This window comes from Apus apus, chromosome 1, assembly GCF_020740795.1.
Source record: "Apus apus isolate bApuApu2 chromosome 1, bApuApu2.pri.cur, whole genome shotgun sequence".
NCBI lineage: Eukaryota > Metazoa > Chordata > Aves > Apodiformes > Apodidae > Apus > Apus apus.
Genome location: NC_067282.1, coordinates 132,505,969 through 132,518,724, shown reverse-complemented (window position 1 = coordinate 132,518,724; position 12,756 = coordinate 132,505,969). Strand labels below are relative to the sequence as shown.

At 39.0% G+C, this 12,756-nt stretch overlaps 1 protein-coding gene across 2 annotated transcripts in view; it reads left to right on the top strand.

The window, feature by feature from the left end:
- Window positions 1-12,131, top strand: part of TTLL12 (tubulin tyrosine ligase like 12) — a 28,400-nt gene extending 16,269 nt beyond the window's left edge. The window contains exons 7-14 of one of the 2 annotated variants that reach the window (XM_051641756.1): window positions 4,381-4,497; window positions 4,607-4,801; window positions 6,293-6,404; window positions 7,190-7,341; window positions 7,428-7,509; window positions 7,948-8,016; window positions 10,237-10,375; window positions 11,601-12,131. In XM_051641756.1, coding sequence (XP_051497716.1) covers window positions 4,381-4,497; window positions 4,607-4,801; window positions 6,293-6,404; window positions 7,190-7,341; window positions 7,428-7,509; window positions 7,948-8,016; window positions 10,237-10,375; window positions 11,601-11,752 — 1,018 coding nt within the window. In that variant the 3' untranslated portion in view covers window positions 11,753-12,131. The remainder of the gene's footprint in view (window positions 1-4,380; window positions 4,498-4,606; window positions 4,802-6,292; window positions 6,405-7,189; window positions 7,342-7,427; window positions 7,510-7,947; window positions 8,017-10,236; window positions 10,376-11,600) is intronic. The other variant, XM_051641839.1, reaches the window with a different exon arrangement.
- Window positions 12,132-12,756: the final 625 nt, after the last annotated feature.

Below are 12,756 nucleotides of genomic sequence, written 5' to 3'. Positions count from 1 at the left end.
AAGTAGAATTAAACAGAGAATGGGAAGATAAACTATGTGTTTCACCTGAATCCTGAAAAGCAAATTATAGGTTTGGATAGGTCTTACAGCATAAATTGTAACTGCTGCCCTTAGGAGATTGTTCTATGCAGCTATGCTGACTGCTGGTGGATAAAAGAACTGAATGTTTCAAAGACTAATTTCATACAGAAAGTCCTTCCAGTTTGTGTTGAGCTTGATCATCTCTTTTTCTCTTGATCTTCTCTTTCATGTTTCTCTTCAACTACATCATTTTTTTGAAGATGCCCAAAGAGCTGTTATGAGATGACAACTCCTTGTTTTGATTGGTCTTGTCAGCTCTGTGCTTTGGGAGTTGATTCTCATAACTGCTTTTTAGCTTTCAATGCTTTGAATAAATTAAGTAACATCCAATATGTTTTACCTTATTTGCACAATTCCACTGAATAATATATTCTTTAATCCAAAACTTTGTATAGCATCCCTGCTAGCATTTCTGTAGGACAAGGTGGGAGGGAAGTAATTCAGGAAGTATGGTTAGCTGGTTTCATTATTTCCATGTGTCATTGATATTAGAGGGAAAGGTCCAGAATAGGTCAGCTGATACCACAGTGTGCAATGCAGTGGAAAGATTCTGTCATCTCTCAAACTCAGAATGGAACTTCGTGCATTTCTTGTCTGTCTGTATTTTTATGTATGTATGTGGATGTGTAGCGTCAGAGTAAACGTTGGAGTGCGTGCCAACTTATTTAACAAAAAAATGAGGAAATACCATAGAATATCCTATGTGCTTTTTAGGTAACAACAAAAGAATTGTCCAGTTGTTGTCAGGTCCTTGCCCTTATAGTCTCTGTTCTTCAGCGCAAAAGTGGTTATTTGAAATGTATGTGTTGATACTGTATATACTAAAGTACCTAAGGGAATCTGACCACTAAACTCCAGCGATAGGTGTTGGCAGTGAAACATTAATTTTATTTTGTGTTTCTTTGAAATCTTCATTCTCAATATTAAATTGTGTGCCTTCCAGAGCTTTGGCTTTTCCATTACTTTTATGGTAAGAGGATTGTGTATAGAATGGATGGAGTAACTTCAAAACTTGGAACAAGTGGAATGGCCTTATTTTCCCTCTAACCCTAAATTCCATCAGCTTGTTTTGATGGTCTTCCTGCACTTAGCAAGAATAAATTGAGCTCTTCTGTTTCTTTTGTGTTGCATTTTTGTGTTTGATAAGCAAGCCTTAACATACATTATTTAGAGTATTTTGGCACACGAGTTTCTTAGTAAGACTTCAAAATTAAGAAAACAGGCCTTTTACTGTTAATGAGTAGCACCTCTGTGAAATCTTGTGTATATCTTTAAGATATTGGCAGAGGGAGGGAAATCTAATAGTCCTTTAGTCTTTGGTAGCTATATATTATAGAAGATACCAAACTGTAAAGGCAGGTCAGTGTTGTAGTGGGAGTTTTTTGAAGGATAAGAAGTATTAGTTTTTTAGGAAGGGAGTTATTTATTTTTAATAGAGGAGCAAGTACTGGAATCTTTCCTTAAGCCTGCTGTTTGGAGTGACTGAATGCAGGTCACTACTTGTCTATCTGTGTGATGTAGAACTTATGTTGAGAGCTTAAGTGAATTAACACTGAGAGAAATGAATTTTTGGGTGTGCAACAGGAGGAGATCCACCTCTCAGCTGAATCCCTAACTTGTGTAAAGAACACTGCTCTTCAGCTGGGAGAGGTAGCTGGTGTCCAGCCAGCAGTGGCAGTTTATTAGTAAATGATGTATATGGAAACATGGAATAAAAAGAGAGTGGGGAGGAGGGAGCCTCTGACTGATTAAATTATATCAAGGCAATGATGTGGAATGAAATTTATTGGAGTTATCAGATGCTGCCAGGCTCTTCAGATGTCCTTCCATGCTGTGTAAGGCCAAATGCCTTAGTCTCAGGCCTGTGTTACAGTAGCATTTTTCGTACTATTGTCTCTTTCTGACAGGAGTAAGGAAATTTGCCACAGAAATTATATTTGTTTGGCCTTAAGCACCAATTCATCTGTTTTAACACCTTCAATGTGTTACCCAGTTGGAAGAACTGTGAGAACCATCAGTTGATGAAACAAAGGTTTCAAAGGTATTTGCTGTAGCTGCAACTGGAGAGGAAGGAAGCTTTACTCTTTTTGCTCCTGAAGGTCCTCTACTGAGTTACTTCCACTAATTTCAGTAAAAAACCCTTTCTTTCAACTTTACCTGTAAGTGCATTCAAGGTCTCTGATGGTTCATATGCAAAGGAGTCTCTGGCTCTTCATAGGTCCAGTGTGATGCTGATTTTGACCCAAGGTTTCACCTCTGTCCTGGCAAAGCAGCTGTAACTGGACTGTTTCTGCAGACAACTAACCAAATTATTGTACTACCTTAGCCCAACTCTAATCATTCCTTTACTCCAAATACATGACATTATGCAAGTTTTATCGAACCACATTGCATTTCAGAGAAAGTGTACCCAACTCTGTGCTTGACTGTGCTACTTTTACCTTTTTTCGTGAGCTGGAAACCAGATAATGCTCACATAACCTGGACCAGAAGCTGACAAGGCCAGCATCCCAGCACTCTGCCACAAAAAAATTATGCCGTATAGTGTCAGAATATTTCCGTGCCATGCTAAATGAGCTTAATCACAAGAAGGAAAAAAAACCCAAGCAAATAAAAACCCAATATATTGCTGCTCTCCTTTGAGTTGATTCAACAAGCAGAATAGCTCCATTTGTGTAGATCTGATGATCCTGTTGCTGGTATGATCTATTAGCTAGGTTTGGATCCAGCTACACAGGACTAGTGTCTTTGTGGGACAACAAATTGTTTTGTAGGGCATGCTTGTAATGGACTGATGTGGGCCTGTATGAGCAACTTAAATTCCAGTATTTCTTGTGTTGCATGTGTTTTTGTCTGCATGTTTTTGTGGGCATGTTGGGTGCTTGAAGACTTTGCTACAGCATTATAAGGCTTTTATTTTCATGCCACCACTTTGATTCCCTTTTGCTTCACAGAGGACTAAAAGGTGCCTCCAAACCAGTGCGTATTTGGATAGCTTGTATGTGAAATGGGTTTGACAGAGCTTGTACTGGATCCAGTAGAACAGATTTGGTATTGTACTTTCCCTCAGTGTACAGATTCATAAGGAAAACCAAGCCACATACTGCAGAACAAAATGCCAGTGGGACTGTATGGAAATACTAACTTTTGTTGCAACAGTGGGAAAAGACTGGTGACTTCTTTCAACAGGGATGCCAGGCTGACTCTCTTCATCTGCAATAAAGCATAAATAGTATAGTCATTGTAGTATGTCTGACATGAAGCTATGGAAAATATCTTACATACTTTTCTTTTTAAAGAATGTATTTCCCCTGTGACTTGGGTATTTTTACAGTTCATTTCAGAGAAGTCTCTCCCAGGGGAATGTATCTTCCAATTGGTTAGTAGCAGAGGAGGAGAGGAAAGTTACACAACTAGTAAGAATAGGTCTGGAGAGGAGGAAGAATATAGTGGCTTCTTACAGGAAATATTAGCAGTTGCTTAGTCTGTTTAAACATTCTTTCACAATGAGAAGTGTTTTCTATGACACTGTCTCATTTTGAGTCATCATGCTGAATTCTGAATTAAGTGACCTCATGTCAAGCTGTAAAATGATCAAAATAGCCTATATTTCTGTCTGCTTGTTTTAGTATGTCAGATAAACAACTTACTGATTTTATTTGAGGGGAGTTTCCTCAGATGTGCAACATTTGGCCTCATTCTTGGCTATGTTCTATAATGTGTGTGGGTTTTAATGGGGCTGGGAGAAGATTCATATTAAACTTCAAAGTTGTGTACTTTGTGCATATAGGTAATATGCATACTTCCACATGTTTTGATCATTTGGAAATGTTTCTGTTCATGTGAAGTTCTGAAAATAGTCTTTGGAAATTACTGAGTTAAAATGACAAGATTTCCTATTAATATATTTCCTGTGAATGACAACAGATTGAGTTTTAGGGCTCTTCCAGCAACACAGGCATTCACAGGGTCTCTCTCACTTACGGACTTTTCATCTAGAATAGTGAATTTATGTTAGTGCTTCACTGTCAAGGACTCAGTCACTGGCTTCTGGATTCTTACTTTTGTGAAAGTTAGAGGAGATAAACTATATTTGAGATGTCTGTCTCAAAATTCAAAATTTCAATCTGTCTCTCTTCAATTTAAAATGTTACTGTGTATTGGGGTTGTCACAGACCATGTGTATTCGTAAAGCATAATTCTGTAGGAAGCCAAGCTTAAAACTTTTTCTGTTCATGCATGAGTTGATCAGTTTCAGAAACCAAGCTGATGTGTTTTTCATATGCCTTTTTCTTCTAGGGTTTTCACAGACATTCAGCAAGTCCTCAACAACCTGACACATCCCAAATTTGTATTCACAGACAACGAGGGAGAAGCAGACATCCTCTACAACTTCTCACACTTCAAAGATTATAGGTTGCGGTCATTCCCCTGATAACACAAAATCTTTTGTTGCTATAAAAACTGAGCTCCAAAAGTCATCCCCAACCTTCCTCCCTCACCCAACAGTTTCTGTGTTTTGTAGGAAACTAAGTGAGGAAAGGCCTGAGGTAATGCTGAATCAGTTCCCATGTGAGAACCTCCTGACTGTCAAAGACTGCCTGGCATCCATCGCTAGACGAGCTGGAGGACCAGATGGGCCAAGATGGTTGCCTCGTACTTTTAACCTCCAAACAGAGTTGCCTCAGTTCATCAGCTACTTTCAGCAACGCAACAGGAGGTGGGATGTGTTTCCGCTTCCTTGCATTTTATGCTTTCTTCATCCCGCTTTACTCAGTCATCGCTAACCTGTATTTTGGGCTTGCTAGCCGTTACACCACCATGAGTTTGCTCTTGCTGCATTTGTGTTCAAGTGGATTTTGTGTGGGAAGTGTGAGCTTTTTAGGTATTTTCTTCACTGCAAGAATGGTTAAACAACACATTTTGAAACACAGACTTTGCCATGATTGAATACAGATTTGAAAGCTGTTGCTTTTTCTATAGTCAAGGTCTTGCCTCTTGTATTTAGCAGATACAGAAAACATCAAAATGTTGTTTGCAACACATTTGTTTGTGTTTTGTTTGGGTTTTTTTTCCAGGGGACCAATAGCAGTTATTCTTGCACTGAAACCAGAGTGTAAAATGTTTAGAGTTAATGTACTTGGGTTCTGTAAGACTGTGAAAGTAAAACTGAGTTTTAATGTTAGCCTAAAGCAGTTGTGGAGCTTTAGGGTTTTAAATCCACACTTTCTGCTGCTAGCATGGACTATTTTGGTTGAGAGGTTGATTTTTTGGTGACGCTTGTTTGTGGCGCCCCCTGCCAGGCGTTTCTTTTGGCCATTCTTTGCTCTACGTATTCTGTTACTGACCAGCATAACCAGGAGACAGTGCTCCTTCTATGTATCCCTACTGTGAGGTGTTTTAATTCTTTTTTATATATCAAGGATTGACCATGAATGCAGTGTGTATGTAGAGAATGTGAAGGAGGGGATAGGAATTTTCAAATAAATAAACAAAACATACCCTCTTAACACTGCTAACTTCAGCTTGGTTTATGCTGTTTATCACAGAGCTCAAGAAGTTCCTCAGGATGCTTTAATAGATTGAGGAAAGGAGGACATCCTTTACTCAGAAAGATGCGTTGAAAGACCAGCACGTTGCTTGTTTTCCTCAAGGAAATGTCAAGTAGTTTTGCCCCTTGAGGTAGCTATAAAGTGAGAAGATGATGGTGCGCTTTCACTTTCTTGCAGTAGGAATTGTTGAGATATTTTGTGATATCTTCCCAAATAGATGAGTTATGATGTTTGTGTGAATGATTTGGAGATGTTACTAGGGAATCAACTCAGAAAGTTGCATGATGCCGTGGTAGAATGTTCTCAGACTCCGGGCAGTATGATTTCTGCACCATGACCTTTGTGTATTCTTGATGATGCTGCCCTGTTGATGCATTGTTTTCCCCTTTTGAAGGAGTCAGATGCAGAAGGAAATGAATGATGAGAGCATGCTAAGCCTTAACTGAAAAGATCAGTGAAAGCTTCTGCTGCCTTTTCTCCCCTGTAAACCTACGGCTTACTGCTCCCAGCTGTCAGTCAAAAGTCCTTAGTTTTTGCACTGATGCCCACAGCTTTATAATGTATTTATTCAGGGGAACACATACATCAGTTCAAGTGGATGTTCAGACAGATTAATGAGTTGGATACTTAATCTCTCTCTCTCTCTCTTTCTCTCTCAGAGGAGAAGACAATCACTGGATATGCAAACCATGGAACTTGGCCAGAAGCCTGGATACCCACATCACCAACAACCTTAACAATATCATCAGGCATAGAGAAAGCAGCCCAAAGGTAAGAGACCCTAGTTTTGAATGTGATTTAAAGGGGACAGCTGCAAAAACCCTTCTTAGAAGTAGTTCTAAAAATACTAATTTTCTTCATATGCTGGCCACAGGCATACAGTTTCAATCAGTTCAGAATTGATTCATATGCAAATTGGTCAGCTCCACTGGTTGCAGTGATTAACTCAGAGCCTGGTGGTTTCTTATTTAAAAAATAAAATTTGCCCTGACAGCAATGAATACTCCAGTGTGCTGCTACTTTAACATGAACACACAGTAACTATGCTTAGTGTTGGTCATAAATTTTGGAACATTATTACTCTGTCTTCTGGTTGATATTGCTGAAAGTACTGGTAGGAAGTACTGTCTTTGCCAACAGTAGATGAATCATGGAGTTTTTTATAGGGAATCTGCAATTTGTGGTCATATGTCAGTGTCACTTCACCTTTATTTCTCGTGCTCTGTGGACTGCATGTTTTCTGGAATGCAAAAATGCACAGGGAATTGCTTCAGTATTCTAGTTCCCAACAACAAAGTCACTGAAATTATAAATAAAATTATATTGTGGTGGTTTTTTTTCAAGCAGTACATTCTGCCTTCGCTCTTTCCTCACCCTGATGTCAAAGAGTTTGCTAAAAGGTACCTATTTGCATAGCAACATTGTGTATTTGTGCACACTTCTAAAGAAAACCTGAAATGCATACAAGAGTAGCTTAAATAATCAAGATCCAGTGACACTTTGTTTTCACTTCAGTTGAACTGCATTTACTGTGAGTGGTTTTTGCTTTGTTGCAGGTCGTGTGCAAATACATTGAGAATCCAGTGTTGTTTCACAGAGAAGATGTGGGGATGGTTAAATTTGACATCCGTTATGTGGTGTTGCTGCGGTCCGTAAAGCCACTCAGGCTGTATATCTATGATGTATTCTGGCTACGCTTCTCAAATCGGTAATTAAGTGCCCTTCATTCATGTGGGGAGGGGCTTAAAATTCAATCTGATACCTTGGGAACTGAGGAGTTCTTTTATTCTTTAGGGCATTTTCCCTTGATGACTTGGATGACTATGAGAAGCATTTCACAGTCATGAATTATGCTCCTGGTGTGACATTAAAACAGGTAGGCAAACGGCCTAAAACATTTCCTCACCTTTCTGTTGTTAGAAAATCTTCCAGTGCCTCCTTTGTGACTGTTCCCAAATAACCTATTTCACATCCACTTAAGCAGTGAGGCTGTAAAAGTACCCTAAGCCAGTATTTTCCTAGACTCTTCCCTCTCTGGACCCATAATCATCTGTGGTTATATAAGGTGATGCAAACCTACATCCTGAATATAACTCACATTGATAAGAGATCAATAAAAGAATTATAAAAGTGATAGCTAATAACTGTCAAATATCCAGTGTGGTCTTCTATAACAAGAAATACTGGATCAAGGAAAGTATTCAGGAACTGTTTAATTCCCTAGTTTGCTGCCAGGGTTTCTACGAATGGCAACAAATATTTGATGTTTCATTCTCTTGTCATCTGATTGCTCAGTCACTCCCAACTGTTTTAGGTACACTGTGAAGAATTTATTCCTCTGTTTGAAAAACAATATCCTGAATATCCTTGGCCAACAGTACAAGTAAGTCAGCACTTCATCTTTCTCATGTAAATTATTAATTTATTAATTTTTCTACTCAGCAGACTAGCTTTTCCAAAAGTGGTACTGGCTTTTTTATTCATAAGATATATTTCATGTGTATCAGTTCCACAAAGGACAGAAAATGTTAACTTTTACTTTAGAAGCATTTGTTAACTTAATGTACTCCCTCTCAAATATTTTGTTGTTAGCATGTGTGAATTCTATTTCATGATTACGCTATGAGAATTCTTTATATTGGACTTACTAATCAAGTAGGTCCTGACTACCCATAGGATCCTGGGAGTAGAATTGTTTTTCATGTCCTTCCATCTTTTTTACAGAAGGTTGCTAATAATCTAAGCCCATGGCTGTGAAGACTTATTATTTCATGAAACATGTCAGGGAAGTTGAGAATATAAATTGTGCTGATCACTACAGATGTTGCTTGCGTGACTGTGGAAAAGTTGTTTTCAAAGCCTTCAGCAGAATATCAGCTCTGATCCTGAAAAACTGAACTACTGTGGGATTCAGGCTCTGGCTTCCTTTGTTGCAAATGGCTTCACAAAGATAAGGAGGTGTCAGAACAAGTAGGACACTAAAGGAAATAGGAAGTTACAGTATATAGTGGTCTCAGTAGAATGGCATCACAGGTTATGATCTATATCTTTCAACTAGAGCTGTCCATCTAAAGATCTATGTGTACACTTTCACGTTAGTTTGCTGTGTAGTGCACTAGAGCTCACTCACAAGATAAGGATGTGCCCAGCTGTGCCCAACTTGCTGATAGAAATAAGTTCTGCTACTGCTTCAGGGGCACTGTGCTTGAAGGGTTACACTGCCAGACTGATGGTGCAGAAGCTGCATTTGTATACTGTGGCATATTTAAAAATAAAAAAGTTAGGCTGGTCTTTGCTCTTTCCTGAAGGACTCCTCCTCCACTAATATTTTACCTCTGAGCTAGTCCGTTAGAAGCCCTGTTTGTTAAAATACATCTTGCCTTTGAGACTCCAATGCAGAATTTCCAGCTGCTGCCCCACCTTCTCTGCATTAGTGAGCTGGCCAGAGCCCTGTCACTGGTCATTGCATGAATGACTTTTCATAAGAAAACATATAGTTCCCCAATAATTGGGCATCTTTTATCGGTGAAGAGGAAGCTCCAAATACTGTAGTTCCATAAAACATACAGGAAAGCAGATGAGGGCCTCCTCATTTATTTTTTTTGCCAGTAATTTGTGCTTGAAATAAAAAGCTTAACATGAAGGGGTGGTTCAGAAACATGCACAAAACTGAATTGTTGCATTCTTACATATTTATCAGGGGGTAAAAGATGTAAGATGAGCAATAGCTGAGCATTTGTTGGTGCATATGCTTTCAAAAGTGAATACATTACCCAACTGTGGGTTGATTTCCATAAATTAATTTATATAGTTTTAACTAGGACCTTATATCCAATCAGTGATACTCAAAGTGTGACAGGTTTTGCAGCATTAGGTTAAAAATTGTCTGAATAAACTACAAGGGGTGAAAAGAGAAATGTCAGAACATTACTGTAGGTTACCCTAAGTAGTATTGTGTGCAGAATAGGAAGTATCACACCATGTTTTTATTTGCAGAAGAAATGGTTCACTGCGGGATAAACTAAATGCTAAAATTCACACCTGCATGTTCTTTCTGGTTTATTTCACTTTCACATTGGATATCTGTTTCTCAAAATACCAGTGTAGTATGTTCTTAGAGTCTCCGTGTCCCCATCACTTTTTTTAGAGGTTTTAAGTGGGTAGAAGATTTTTCATTGCAGAACAAACCAAAATGGAGCTAGAATGGAACTTAATAGGCAGGAAAAAGCCAGAACTTCACAGTTGCACTGCTGGTGTCCACAGAACTCTCCTGACACACAAACTGTATACTGTATTGCAACAGTATACAGTGCAATAGTGTTCATAATGCCTGAGAAGAGGATTAATTTTAATATTAAATGCACTGTTTCCAGGATTTCTGTAGCACTGATTTGCTCCTTAGAAAAGTCCGTAGATATTGCCAGGTGCTCAGCACTTTCACTGTAGGTCTAAATACACATTTTGAAGCTAATGCTGTGCAGTTTTTCATCTGTTGGCTAGCGTAATTTATACAAAGTCTTTTAAAAGCTGTGTGAGTGAGGTGATTAAAAACATGTTTATTGCTTTTATGGAATCTCATTCACGGAGCTTTTTCTGTTATTAGGAAAATATTTTTAAGGCATTTGCTGAATTGTTCCAAGTTGCTTCAGCTAAACCTGCACCTCTTGGCATCTGTGATTATCCATCATCAAGAGCAATATATGCCATTGACTTGATGCTAAAATGGGACACCAGCAGAGATGGTGAGAACCTCCTTTCTTTGAATGTTGAATTCTTTATATTTGTGGACATTTTCAGAAATGTATTTCTTTTGTCTGAACTCTTACTGTTTTACACGCAGTGTGAGCTGCATGCTCTGTGCCTCCCACTGACATCAAAGTGGATCTGGAGTTGGAGATCTGTGTAGTTAGCATCTGCTGTGCTGGTTAACAGTAATGATGGGAGAGTGTTAACTATGCCTGGCTGAGTCCTTGCTTCCCTTATGACCCTGCTACTGCCATTCTCTGATTAACAAAAAAACAACAAAACAAAACAAAAAACACACACACCCAAAAAAATGCAACTGTATAGCAATCTAGTCTCTCCAACAGCAACAAGTTTTCTTTCCCATTTATGGTGAGAGAATGTCTGAAATACCTGTCTCTTAATGAAAACCTTAAAAAGATAATTTTACTGTCTGTGGCTTCCAGGCTTGGCCCAGTGTCTTCAATGTGCAATTACTTTTTATAGCAGGGAAGGGACCACTTTCACCATTTCAGTGGTATTCATGTCCTCAGGACTGTCACTCAGTTGTTGCCAAGTCTCTGCAAGAACATGTATATGAAGCTGCTTCATGTTACTGCTACGCATGGCTAACAGCTACCTGGAGCCTTCCTTCTAGCCAGTTGTGGAGCACTGGTAGCAAAATCTGGGTGAATTCTTTATCTCACTAGGAGGCTCAAAAGTGTTCTGTAAGCATGCCCAACCCAGATGCATGTCTCTTCTATGTAGAAGAGCAGCAGAGGCACCAAACACAAAAAGGACTCCTGGGGGACTATTAAAGAGAATGGAGTGTACTCTTGTGCCCTTGTGGTCCTTGGGACACAGGGAAAATACACTGTGCCCAGGTTTCCTGGAAGAGTGATTAGATGTTGTATGTTGGGCAGGTGCCCCTAGCCCAGTCCTGCAGTGGCTGCAAGGGTCAAGCAAGACAGCTGTATCAGGGAGATCCTATTCAATTGCTGCAAATATTCTAAATGAGGCAATTAATTAGAACAATGATTGTAGAATCCGTTGGATTATGGTCCTCTGGTGGTGGAACAGACCTTTGTTCCTCCAGAAAAACCCAGACCCACTGAAATAAAAACACCCTGCTGGCTTGCCAGATGGGAGCGTTTTCCAGTCATTTCATATATTCTGGCTTAAAGACAGATTCAGGATCTCTAAAGAGCTTGTAGTAAGAGGCAATGTTTGTGTTCCCCTTTACAGGGAAAAGAATTATGCAGCCTCAGATCCTAGAGGTGAACTTTAATCCCGACTGTGATAGAGCCTGCAAATACCACCCTACCTTTTTTAATGATGTCTTCAGCACCCTATTTCTGGATGAAACAGACAGCTGCCATGTGACGAGCATTGTCTAGCCACACGAGGCTTATCTCTATTAATAATTTCCTTCACAGATATGCTTAACAGCAAGATTTATATTTCAGTTCTATGAGCTGCTGATGCAACTATTTTCCTATACTGGTAACCCAGGAAAAAAGAAATTCTAATCAGAAGAATATGCATATACCATATATTGTATTGATAATTTTGTCTGTATTTTCCTTGTCTTGCTTAGTTCTACAAATGATCAGTTTGTGTTGACCAAATATCTTGTTTACTGAATATGGGAGACCTCAAAATAGGACAGTAACTGGAGCAATTGACTTGTTTCTCAGGTAGCCTGATTGCTTGCTTGCTTGCTGGGAAACATTGCACAAGTTCCTCATGTCAACATTAAAACTGTAATTTACTGAATCATGTTGGAGTTTGTATATCTTTCTTATCTCTCCCTTTGTTATACAAAGATGTAAAATGTTCTGATGGGAATATGGTATTTCAGTGCAATGAACTACTAGGGTCATGAGATTAAAGACGTGATGGCTCTTTCCTTTTTTCTTATTTAAAAAGAAAATCCACAGCATTTAGGAACCCTATACTGCTGGCTGTCATGCTTAGCCTTGCCCCTTAAAGAAAGTAGATTTGTGAGAAGTGGTCAGGCAGGGATTGAGAAGGATGCAATGTCTAGAGCAGCATAGGAATACAGAAGAAGCCCAAAGGAATGAAAGGGATCTGAAAAACTCTGCTCAAAGGCCAGGCAGTCTTTGGACTTCAAAGCTTAGGCTCTAAGATAGAGATATTTGGGAATGGGGTGTCAGTTTGAAATAAATCATTCCTAATCTTTCCTCCCTTCTCAAATCAGGGTAACTTGCTGAAATTTATGAATTTGATGCTACATGTATGTTGCTTTGGCTATATGTACAAGTTGCAAAAATTCTGCTGTCAGGAAATATGTGAGTAGATTTTTTTAATCTAGTTGCAGCAATCGGGATCTGCTTGAGAGCAATGTACAGCTATAAAATTGTATAATGTAAACTTTCCT